Source organism: Boleophthalmus pectinirostris, unplaced genomic scaffold (assembly GCF_026225935.1).
Source record: "Boleophthalmus pectinirostris isolate CB_2022bp ecotype Guang Dong unplaced genomic scaffold, ASM2622593v1 HiC_scaffold_7, whole genome shotgun sequence".
NCBI lineage: Eukaryota > Metazoa > Chordata > Actinopteri > Gobiiformes > Gobiidae > Boleophthalmus > Boleophthalmus pectinirostris.
Genome location: NW_026571473.1, coordinates 13,469,959 through 13,482,048, shown reverse-complemented (window position 1 = coordinate 13,482,048; position 12,090 = coordinate 13,469,959). Strand labels below are relative to the sequence as shown.

General features: G+C 38.9%; 2 protein-coding genes across 3 annotated transcripts in view; both read right to left on the bottom strand.

Annotated features, from left to right (window-relative positions):
- Window positions 1-9,367, bottom strand: part of LOC110172270 (very low-density lipoprotein receptor-like) — a 30,251-nt gene extending 20,884 nt beyond the window's left edge. For both annotated transcript variants that reach the window (XR_008633557.1, XM_055164927.1), the window contains exons 1-10: window positions 9,271-9,367; window positions 8,268-8,396; window positions 7,385-7,741; window positions 7,066-7,185; window positions 6,806-6,931; window positions 6,315-6,483; window positions 5,796-6,011; window positions 5,484-5,602; window positions 5,267-5,406; window positions 5,052-5,193 (exon numbers count right to left, since the gene is read on the bottom strand). Coding sequence is in view for 1 of the 2 variants with exons in the window: in XM_055164927.1 (XP_055020902.1) it covers window positions 5,052-5,193; window positions 5,267-5,406; window positions 5,484-5,602; window positions 5,796-6,011; window positions 6,315-6,483; window positions 6,806-6,931; window positions 7,066-7,185; window positions 7,385-7,741; window positions 8,268-8,396; window positions 9,271-9,334 (1,582 nt within the window). In the remaining variant the exon portion in view is untranslated. The remainder of the gene's footprint in view (window positions 1-5,051; window positions 5,194-5,266; window positions 5,407-5,483; window positions 5,603-5,795; window positions 6,012-6,314; window positions 6,484-6,805; window positions 6,932-7,065; window positions 7,186-7,384; window positions 7,742-8,267; window positions 8,397-9,270) is intronic.
- Window positions 9,368-10,413: 1,046 nt separating this feature from the next.
- ndufa7 (NADH:ubiquinone oxidoreductase subunit A7) lies at window positions 10,414-12,057 on the bottom strand. The gene is made up of 4 exons (XM_020938146.2): window positions 11,938-12,057; window positions 11,647-11,696; window positions 10,665-10,802; window positions 10,414-10,574 (listed from the first exon to the last, which is right to left on the bottom strand). Exons 1-4 carry the CDS (start codon window positions 11,986-11,988, stop codon window positions 10,484-10,486), a joined length of 330 nt encoding a protein of 109 aa, XP_020793805.1. The 5' UTR covers window positions 11,989-12,057; the 3' UTR covers window positions 10,414-10,483.
- Between the last annotated feature and the right edge of the window lie 33 nt (window positions 12,058-12,090).

Below are 12,090 nucleotides of genomic sequence, written 5' to 3'. Positions count from 1 at the left end.
GACAGAGCTGCTCTGGTCCTCCGCGCTCAAGAACCGCGGCTGGTTCCGAGGTGGTGCAAAGCCTCCGACTGACGCTTTCACACCAATGAAAATGAATCAAACTAAGAGCTTTTGGTTCAAATGGACCAGGTCCGGGACCAGACCGGGGCCAAAGCGCTACTGAGACTGGGACCAGACCAGGACCAGAGTGGGACTGAGACCGGGACCAGACCAGGACCAGAGCGGGACTGAGACCGGGACCAGACCGGGACCAGAGCGGGCCTGAGACCGAGACCGAGACAAGACCAGGACCAGACCGGGACCAGACCGGAGGCTCAGAGCCCACGGCAGGGCCGGAGCTCGAAGCTGAGGCTCGGACCCCGTGGAGGCCCGGAGTCAAAGCTCGGAGTCCGCGCTGGTCCCGGTCTGGTCCCGGTCTCAGTCCCGCTCTGGTCCTGGTCTGGTCTCGGACCTGGATCAGTCCTAGTTCAGTACGTACCCGGTGCAAAAGTTCGGTATCGCAGTCACGGAAGTCACATAAACGGGAAACGGCCGTTATCCGTTTTTTCCATTCTTCATTTAAACACAAAATCGAAAACTGAAAAAACGAATCGTTATCCGTTTTTTTCATTTTGGTTTTGGAGACAAATAACGAAGAAAACTGTTGTTTTTTCGTTTTCTTATTTTTAGTTTTATATTGAAAAACGAATGAACGAATGATACACGGATTCCTTCTGTTACTGGTGCAAGCTTCCACTTGTTCCTTGGAGAATTATTCTCTTCAAGAATAACAATGTCATTAACCTTTGTGTTCCTCTTGTCCTTTTGCCATATTTGCCATTGCTGAAGATTGAGAAGATATTCCTTCTACCACCGTGTCCAGAATTAAGTTGTGAGGAACTGAATTTTCTTCGGTACGGATCCTGGCTTACAAACTTAATATAAATTGCCCTAGAATGCATCAACAAAGGGACTTGGTCAGCTCCAAGATAAGACACACAAGCTGTACAGACTGTCTTTTCCTTGAGAATAATTTTGTATTTCTCTGCAAAATGCATTGTCGTGTTCCAGCTTTAATGTGAATAGTTCTGCATCTGTCCTGAATTGTTGTATTTTTTCCCTTACCTTTTGTTTGTGTGACACTTTTAAAGTCCTTCACAAATTCCCTTAAACAGCTCTTGGGGCGATGTAGTATTGTTTTCTGTCCTTGTTGTGTATTAGTTTTGAGCATATGCATGGTTTTATAACTCTGGATCGCTTGACATGAGTTCAGTAACCTGGACATTTTCAGTGGGCTGCTCACTTTTCCACAAAAACTCTGGACCTTTGAACCAGTTAAAATTCAGGAGCTGCTGAACATTTAAACCTCTTGATGTATGATCAACAGGTTTACTTTTACTCTGTGAGTGACTTTATTCTTTAAATCCTATTCGCCACAAAAATGTGGAATCTCTTTGCATCATTATTCACGTAACCTAACACAACTTTAGAATCATTCCAAAAATCTTTTTGGCATTGACTTGTCTCCAGTTAATTTCTGAGCATTACACTTGTCCTTGCTGCAACTACTGCAGCTGTTAACTCAAGTCTGGAGACAGAAGTGAGTAACTGGGGTGACTCGTGTCTTTTCCAGAACTAGGGCACAATGAACATCATCTTTGAATGTAACAGTTCTTAGATAACTACACTGCCAGTAGCCTGTGAAACTAGAGTCACACTTCCCACTGTTTAATGTCTGTGTTTGCAGGTAAGAGACATCTCCAAATTCTCACCCGTTCTGAAGATCTTAGAGCCAGGATTCCCACTGGATCCGGAGTTAATCTGACAACGGTTCATCCCATCCACCTTTCTCTTGGCATAACTGTTGTAGGATTTGCTTCCCCTTTAAGACGAACAGTGTTACAAATCCCAATGGATTGTAAACTGAAGCTACTATGCACAGGACTTCTCTTCTTGTCAAAGGGTGCTTTTTCACTGTTATTCTGAACTGGAACTCATCAGAAGACACGCAACACTGTACACCAAGTGCTCTTTCCAGGAGTGGCTCTCCAAATGCTAGGTCTAGGTCTTCCACACTTTCAGCGCACTCTTCTTTGGGTAGTGATTTTAACACATTTTCATTGTTTGATATGAATTTGGTCTTATTCTTACCTGTGCTACAAAGCTCTCTTGCTTCTTTGACTAGTTTTCTTGCTTCTTCTTCTGAAATCATGCTAACAAGTCCATCATCTACATAAAAGTTCTTTTGAATGAACTTAACTGTACCTGGGCAAAACGTATCTTCACTTTGTGTGGCTAGATGTTTTAAGGCACCAAAAAGGTGAACCTTCATGCGGAAGACAGAAGACAGAGGGCAGAGTGCTTAAATCACAATGCTCCCACCATAGAAAGTGTAAATAGTTCTGGTCTTGAGATCTAACATGGAACTGGTAAAAAAATATATACTCCCACCAATGTATTTGTGGGTCGGGCCCTGTAAGCAAGTGTTCGTCCAGTGAAGAATCTTGGTATTGTGCAGAGGCATCAAACACTACATGTACCTCACTGGGCTTTTGTGGGTGGTATACCCCATGGCATGGTATAAACCAGACAGGACTATTACAAATTTCATGCTCTGGTACCTTCTCTGCATCTCCATGTGTGATGATGTCCTCCATAAACCTTACATAATCCATGAAGAACCTTTGGTCCTTTTTAAAGCTTTGCATTGCATTTGACATGTTGTTTAGAAGGTTTGGTCTGTCACTTTTGAAGGACAGTGGTCCATAATGTCCATCCTGCTTGTGTTTGATTTCTTCTTTTAGGAAGCAAAGGGCTTCTTGTGATATGCTTGTCTCTTCCACTGCTCTCTCTGTAAAGTCTGATTCAAGTACTTTGATTACATTAGAGAATGTTACCTCTTTTACTTGTGTCTTGCAGATGTAATTAACTTCTTTCTTTAGCTTTGTGTTTAACTCAGTCTGACCGTGTCACTGGAATTACAGTAACTAACGATGCTCCTGCCTAAATCTGTTTTCTGAGCAAAGGACTGATTTTCTTCACCAGAAACACTTTCTCTGGTCATTAAAGCTTGTGGGCAGATGTAACCTAACAAGAGCCCTATTTCATAGTCCAGTGGTGGAGCAATATGCTCTGCGAGATGTTCCAAGTGTGGCCATGCCAATACAGTGTCTGGTGTTTGAATGTGACTACAATTTGTAGGTATAATGTCACAAGCATAACCACTGGCACAGTGAGTTTCTTTGTGGAGAATAGTCCTCTTATCTGTAGGGCTTCCAGTCTCGTCCAGGGCACAGTAGTTCTCTTTGATGACATTGTGCGTAGTTTGACTTGAGTTTTGGTTGTATCCAGGTTGTCTGCCACTTCATTTAAAATAAATGAGGAATCACTCTATGTATCTAGCAGAGCATAAACAAGCACTCCTTTACTTGGATCATTTTGTGTGGACATGAATACATGCACTATAGCCTAGGTCTCTGTGTTACCGCTTTCAGGAGTCACTCGATTGAAGGTGCTCTCTGTGACTATGTCTTGTGGCTGTGTTACCGTGGCGTGGTCTCCTTTTGTTCACTTGCAACAGGTTTAGGTGGTTCTTTTTTTGGTCTGTTGTCTTTGTATTTCTTCATGCAAACATGTAGGATGACGTTTGGAGCATGTGCTACATATCATACTGTGGCTGCAGGCTTTGGATTGATGGCCACTGTTTAAACAGCCAAAACACAATCTTTCACTTTGAATAGGCTTGACTCTGTCTGTAACTGGTTTCTCAATGAACTTACAACACTGTATCCGTTCTTTTTACAGAACAAACAGGAGAGTGTACCTTTCTCATTTATGTTAGTAGTGAAGATTTCACTTCATCTTAAATCATACCAGGCTATAAGACAATTACATGCGATACTTTCCTCCATGGATAGGAATGTCACAAAATAGCTGAAATGTGGAAATTGCTTATGCTCCAGTTGGTACTACTCTGTGGCCTTTCTGTTCCATCTATTAATCTGTAAGAACTGCACAGACTTTCTTAAATCTCCAGTATCTGCCTGTGATCTTTGGCCAGGAATGCAGTCTCTAAATGCTGTTGCAATAACAAATGGCTCACCATAACTTTCACTGAGCATATGCCATGCTGCCTCATGCCCAGGAGAAAATAACATCTAAGGCTTCTCTACCAGATCCACCTACATCCTTTTGTAGAAAGAATATCTTTTACGTGGTGGGAATGTTCCTCCTGTCAATAAGAGTCTGAAAAGATGATTTCCTGTGCTTTCGGTAAACTTAAGTGAACCTCCACGAAATACTGAAGGCTCTAAAAATCTAAATTATGGCAGCAAAAAGAATAGGTGGAATATAATTTGTTGCACATAATTGCTTGATTCAGATGGAATCATAACATTCTATAGGACAATATTAATAACGCTGAAGGGGGCAGCTAAAGTTAAAATTGTTAAAATGCAAACTTATGTTGTAACAGAGTGAGTTCTAGGGTTTAGACACTAATTGAAAATACCAGGTTCAACATTTGTGAGTTTAACTTTTGGATATTTCATGGCAAAGTACAATGTCATTAACTGTCTCTTGCCCCCATTTGGGCGTATGACATCATCACATTCTAGAATCTGAAATCCGCCAATAACGGTTTTGATCGTTGTCAAACCGAGATGAGTAAAAGAATGAATTTGCATAGAATAATTATACTTTTTATAATGATTGTATAAAACTAAACAAATAACCATATATTTGGCTTTACTATTTCAATTTTTATAGGGAAAAGACAAATTTCTGCACTGACAAAAAAACTGAATGAATTATGGGCACTGAGAGACTGCTGCTACTTAGAAAATGCATTGTTGTAAAATATCAGTGAATTTTTACATAGAACCAGTACAAATAAATAAAATCCATTTTATGTTGTGTGTATGTATTGAATGTGAGTTGAGTGTATTGTAGAGAGAGGGCTGAGGTGTGGGAGGGTTTTTGATTTTTGTCTACTTTTTATTTTTGTTTATTCCATGTAAGAAAATAATAAAATAAATAAACAAACTTCCTTTGTTAGTTATGTGTGGACTTACTGTTAGGCTGGAGAGCAGGATGGGAAATGAGCACGCTGCCTGGTGATGTAATGTTTTTCAGGATTACTTCAAACTGACTGCCATCATGCTTGTTTGCCCTACAGATCGAATGACTCACTTCATCGCTCCAATATACAAAACCCTAAAAGCGTAACAAAAATATGTTTAATAAAAGTTAACATATGTTTCCTTATGATTAAAAACAATAATCTGACCTCAAACAGGGCAAGTCCAAAAGGCTGATCCAGGAAGCCATTCGACTCTACCACTGTTTTCCGATAATGACCCTCTAAATTTACTCTGGAGATTCGCCTCAGTCCCTGATCAACCCAGTACAGCAGTTGTCGGGGGAGATCTATTAAAAATAGAAGATATAAAGCTATTAATGTTTGGAAAAGTCATGATTTTTATTGTAATGGTATCTTGTCTCACCAAGAGAAAGTGCAACAGGATTATGTATTAAAGTATTAACTAAAGTCTTTTGGTACTGGCCATCCAAACTAGACTTCTCAATTTTAGGATTGTTTCCACACTCTGCCCAGAAGATCACCCTAAAAAGAGAGAAAACGTTGACATTGCAATATGAAATGTCTCACATAATACTACGTAAACTTTTACGACAGCTTTTATATATTAAACTCCTGCAAATAAAGTGACACACCAGTAAAGGAAGAGGAACAACATAGTTTTAAGCTACATTACACTGCATCTTAAAAAGGTAGTGCCAAGGTACATAACCGTTACCCTTGAGTAGGGTGAACCACCACAGCACAGGGTTTGTCTAGTCCAGTCAGTAGAGGGCGCTGCACTGAACCATCCAGCAGACCGACGTGAACAGAGCCAGTCTCTGCACTGGACCAGTACAATAAACTGTGGACCCAATCCACGGCCAGGCCAGACACTGAACTGGGGGCTTTGAAAACCCGCTGGGCATTATGCTGCTTTCCACCAAATGACAACCTATGAAAAAGCAAGTATAACAGGAACTGTTTTTGCATGACACATGGAAAAACAAGCTGTTCGAAAACACATGTCATGTCATGAAAATCCATGTTTTGGCAACAGTACAAAGTGAGTGTGTGCCCACCCATGATGTTAAACTTTACACATCTTCATGCAGACATGTGAATATCTTATATAAACACAAATCGCAATGTAATTTCATAGCTGTTTGACAATCTCTTAAAAAAATATTATCCATCTAAAATGTAAATGGTGTCCACAATGTGATTTGACTTTTTTGTAAGGTTGGTACAGTTTTACCTGTATATGGATGAAGTTTCTGGCTGTGCCCAGTATAATGTGTTATTAGAAGACAAAACTGTCACGTGCCGACTTCCACATGCTGACTTGAGCTGCTCATACACAGACCCAGTGATGTTGGATATACTGACTCCGCCAAGGTCAGTGAACAACAGGTGAGCTAAAGAGCCTGAAAGACATTTTTTTTTAAATTATCAGAGCATATTATACATAAGGCATTTTACATATAACCAGGAGAAACAAAAAAAAAGTTTGTACACCAAAGAGGAAGAACGTTTGTTTTGTTTGCACTTGATGTTGTTAGAATGATGTAAGCACATGTAGAGTGACACACACGCACAAGACAAACACAATTCATGCTTAAGTGCAAATGCATGTTTCTTGAAATGTATTACAAAATATGCTTCATTGTTATTTTAAGGTATTAAAGTATTGGTGTTTGTGAAGGCATTATTTATTAATAAGATTTCCTGTTTAGATAAATGGTTTACCTGTAGCTTTACAGTCACCTGCAGCAGACCCCTTCACATAGTCCTCTTGGCACCTGCAGGTGAGATGGTCATTTGTGTACAAACACAACTGGTCACATACATCAGCCTCAAGGCAGGGGTTCATTTCTAAAAGGAAAAAGGGTTTGATAAATACTTTGTTATTTAATAATCAAGACAAAAAATTTATGATGCACTCTCAAAATGACTACAGCAATAGTTAATAGTTAATAGCATGTATAATATGAATTTTGTTTACGGACCTTCACAGTGGCTGTCCCCCACCTGCCTTGTGTTGTTGGGACATTCACAGTGGAAGCCTTTTGGCTCATCCACACACACATGTGGGCAGCCCCCATTATTGAACAGACACTCGTTGACATCTGCAATAATACATGCATTTATGACAAAGTATTATGCATGGACTTCCTTCTTTAAGTCCATTGTAATCTTTTATTTTAACTTTTCAAAAAAAGTGTTCCAATTCATAATTCTGCTACAATGTTGCCCTCTGGTGGGTATGGGACAAAACTACATCTTACAAGGTAATTCTAATATTATAAGATCATTTATTTCACTGACCACAGTTCTCCTCATCGCTGCCATCGCTGCAGTCAACTGTGTTGTCACATTTGTATGAATGTTGAATACACTTCCCGTCTCCACACTTAAACTCCGAAGCGGCACACGCAGTGTTCAGAGCACCGCACACACTCTTATCCTCGTCACGCCCATCACCACAGTCAGTCTGTCCGTCACAGAGCTGATGTTTGGACAGACACGGACCCGAGGGACCACACGAAACCCCAGAGGTGCAGTTCTGACAAAGCCTCTCATCACTCCCATCACTACAGTGGTCCTCCCCATCACAGAGGAGCATCACTGATATACAATGTCCAATGTCACAGAAAAATTCACTGCTCCTACAAACAAGACCACCTGTGAAGAGCCACAAGAACAAAACTTAAATACTGTAAAAGATCATTTTGCTATTAACTTGCAGTAAAAGTGTGTTAATACAACTAGGCTATGGAGTTGTACAGGAGAGTGATTTAAATTTGCTTAAGTTACATATGTGTAAGATTTCATGCTTCTCTACAGGCTTCTTTGAAAAAAGGCAATTTGTTAGGAAATTAGAAAGTAAAAATTTATTTTGTTTACTTATGTACATTCTAGTAAATATACATACTACCCTGAAAGTTGAAAACTCTTCAAATACAATATACCATTGCCCAAAAGGTTTACAATAGATTAAGAGATTAAAAGTGTAATGCTATTTCTCCATAGAAACTAAAGGTTTGTAACTGAAAAATATCCACATTACATGCAACACACAAAAGTAGATTAGCTTCATGTTTTACTTATATACTGTATATTGTTTCAACCCTTAACACACATGAAACCTAAACCATGGCCTGCTGTGTACAAGAACAAAAGAGAGAGGCTGTGTTAACATGAGGCTCACCACATTCTCGTTCATCTGATCCATCTTTACACTGTATCTGACCATCACACACACTGAGTCTAGAGACGCACAAACCATTGTCACACCTGAACTGTCTCCCGGCCTGACAGACAGGGGGGTCCAGGGCACCTATAACACATAAGATACAGGAAACATTTAACTGTATAGAGAGAAATGTTTATAGTGTAAGGACAGACAGGATCCCATTTTGGTAGCTTTAAATGCTCAAAAGAAATTTGATAATCAAAACCACCAGGCAACGTTTATCAGGTAATCAGTCAGTAGTTAGAATAACATTTGTATTTGGAAGACAAAGTACAACAAATTTTAATCTATTTTATTTTTTCCCCATAAATTTCATCATTATTTGAACAGCCTGAAATAAATCAAATTACTCACAACAGATGTAAATGTTTGAATGACATTTCAGTAATGTGATAATTCCAGAAATCAGATGATTATCAGATTTTGGTGTAAACATAACCAGTGTTGGACGCATATATTCATGGCAGCCGGGTTCTTGTCAACTTCCTCCTTTATATTTATTAATGAGTATTAAATAATCTAATGGTACAAATAAAATTTTTCAGTTTACAGATTGATCAGAAATATAACTCAGACGCGAGCATTACAAGAGGTGAACGAAACGATTTTTTTCGGAGACAAATAAACCCTGCATGACATGTACTTTTGTTTATTGTTATAGAAAAGAAAGTTTATGTTGTTTTTTTAAATTATTATTATTATTATTATTATTATATCTATGTTTTTTCTATGCTCGTTCCCTACATTACTGTCCGAATAACATTAATGCATTCATTCAACACTCGCAAATAGATGAACTAAAAAAAGAGCATATGGGTACAGTGCCTTCATTCATACTGCCCATGGTGCACCACTCTAGAGGCTGGGCTACTTTATATTATACATCAACATCATATTATCTGTTTTGCCCATGCATTTGTTTTCCATTGCTTTTCTAGATGTGAAACTTCTGCCATACCTAGGATACGATCCCATGAAAGCACGAAAAGATACACAACTAATAAAGCACCAAGGTGTCCCATGCTCGATGTCCTCCACGGCCAAAACACGCGGCGCGGAAAGATGACGTAACACGTTCAAATAGTTTTGATCTTCGCCTGTAAATTATTTATTTATTCTGCTTTTATTATTTGTGAGAGATATATGGTTACACTGACAGAATGCAACAAGCGACGACCAACTGTATCCACTTTTATCATTTTATTAATAGTGTCAAGGCGCTCTTGTGGTTTGTGTCACATAATTAATCTACTGTTTCTGGATTGCAGCTTTACGGATCTTATTACAGTTCCATGTTCAGAGGCGACATTTTAACGACTTTGGTGACGATTAAAAAGACAAAATACTGTGTGCTGCGTTATTAAACACATGGAGAAGCAACCATTTTCAACTTTCAAAACTGAATACAAATGTATGCATCTATTTTTTTCAGTGTGCGGATCAGTACTTGAACAGAGTTTTGGAAAAATGGAAGGTAATTGTTTTTTTGGTTTTTTTTGATCCGAAGATTATTATTTTTTCCTTCCCTCTTTCTTGGGGCGGGTCAGTTAGACCCAAAAATTTATTTTCTACATTTTTGGGTCTGATTGACCCGCCCCAAGAGAGCGGGAAGGGAAAAAGAAACATTTCTTCGGGTCAGTGTGACCCCGAGGAGAGCGTGAGGGTTAAATAGACAATTTTCAATGTTAATTTCCAGTTCATTTAATCATTATAGGAGTGCAAAATGTGACACTGATTCTTTGCAGTGACATCACACTGGGGGTGTTCTACATGTATCGCAAACGTTTTAAGATAAGAAAACTAAAAAAACAACAACAAATGGATAAAAAACACATTTTCAGGCAGCAGTGATCAATACCAGCTTTCACTGTCCTGTTTAGGTGTTTTTCTTTAGGTGATTTTCAACAAAAAGGTGAAAGGTGATTAATTCAAAGCTAAATATTTTATGTGAGAGAAACTTGTTTAACAGCACAAATCAGATCACCTTTTGTAATTCAATTCTTTATGGTCAGATTGTGTTAAAACAAAGCTCAGATTAAAGTATCAATACCAAAAACCTCAGGGACCATCAAAGAACATAAATGAAATGAGCACTCAGAAGAAATGTACATATAACATTTTATTCACATTTTTATACAGAAACTTAGAAGACAGATTTTTCACCAGTCTGATCAGAGGTATGGCTGGTCTGTAGACAGTGGAGGTGGCACATACACTTGGCCTGGGGTGACAGGATGCTTTGCAGGGACTTCAGCTGCTTGACTAAACAGAAAGCAAACACATCTTTATTATTTTGGACAAAACTGTATAACAATTCAGAATATCAATTTGAATGTTATTCCCTTTGTTTACCTGCCAGGAGTGAGAGCCTTCTGTGTTGACATGACGACTGTGGGGGGTACTGATTCTCTGCGCCCATCTCTAGTGTAGTAGTAGTTGTCTGCAAACTTGTGACTTGGACCAACAGGTAATTTAGGTGGAGGCTGTGTCCTGTGAGAAAAGTCCTTATGAGGCAACATTTTCTAAAAATATTGCAGGGTTTTGTTTTGTTTTATGTATTTTTGGATTAGAACATATTACATCAATGTCAGCAAGCAGCTTCAATACAAATATGCAGGAGTTAGAACACCACATGAAATCTAGCTATTGTGCAAAGGGAGGTAAAAACGAGCTTTAAGCCATGTTATAATGCTGTTACCTCATTATAGAAACATACCTGGAGATGTGTTTTTGTTTCACACACACGTTTGAGTAACCCTTTATTAATCTATCTACATGCCCAAAGCTCAAAATGCTCTGTTTCACGTTGTGATGCCACAAAGCAGTAGCTCTTAAGTTAACAGCTACCTTTTATCTTTATTTAGTAGGGATTAGGTATTCCAGGCCTGAAATTATCTAAATGATTCTAGTGAAGGTGTAGGGAGTTTAAAAACAAAGAAAAAACATGTAAAAATGCACTATGTAATTTTTCTGATTGAGGGCCTGGCACCTCCGTTCTCCATGGAAGACTTTGCCCGATTAGTATCACATTATGGCATTAAACGTATCTATATCCATGGAGACCAGCAGGTAACACCAACAGGCAGTTACTCGTTAGATCTATGGCAGAAAAAGTCTGCTTACACTAAGAATGCATGTTTTACAATGCAAACTTACAATTAGCTATGTTTAATGCCATAGTGTGGCTAATTCCACACATTTAACACAGGAACCATACTGATCTAAGTTAATCCTGTATGAAATGTGTGATGGCTTTTGGTTGTGTATTTGATCTTGTATTTTTGGTCCTGCATGTTAGTTAAAAAAATAATAATTTAAAAGCAGAAATCATTACCTCTTGGCTATCTCCTCATATCGCAGTTGAAGTTTGGCTTGCAGATCATGCTGAAAAACAAACTTAATTATTACATCATCTACAACGAACACGTACATATTTAAAAAAAAAATGGACAAATAGAGCAAAATACAGCAGCCTGAATGAGAAGCCTTTTGCTGCTTGTTGGTTGGAGCGTCAGACATTTGGTAGAACACGCATGTTTCTACAACTTACCGCAAGATTCGTTTACTTTTCTGCTAAATATCTGGCACACTTGTACATAAGGTTATAAAGTCGATTAGAACTTACCCCAGACAGGAGATTTCTCAACCTTTGGATAATTTTGGTGGCAGTCGCCATGTTTGCTGTTGTGAAGGGCACGGGTCCGGCTTCTTCAGGATCAGCTGCACAGTGTTTGTCTGCACTTAGCGACGCCTACTGGTCTACAAGAGGTACAACTGT

Coding starts and splice junctions, on each gene's coding strand:
- ndufa7 (XM_020938146.2), bottom strand. CDS start 11,988: ATGGCGACTGCCACCAAAATTATCCAAAGGTTGAGAAATCTCCTGTCT. Junction 11,697..11,937: donor TGAGAAATCTCCTGTCTGGG/GTAAGTTCTAAT, acceptor TTTGTTTTTCAG/CATGATCTGCAAGCCAAACT. Junction 10,803..11,646: donor TATGAGGAGATAGCCAAGAG/GTAATGATTTCT, acceptor CTTTTCTCACAG/GACACAGCCTCCACCTAAAT.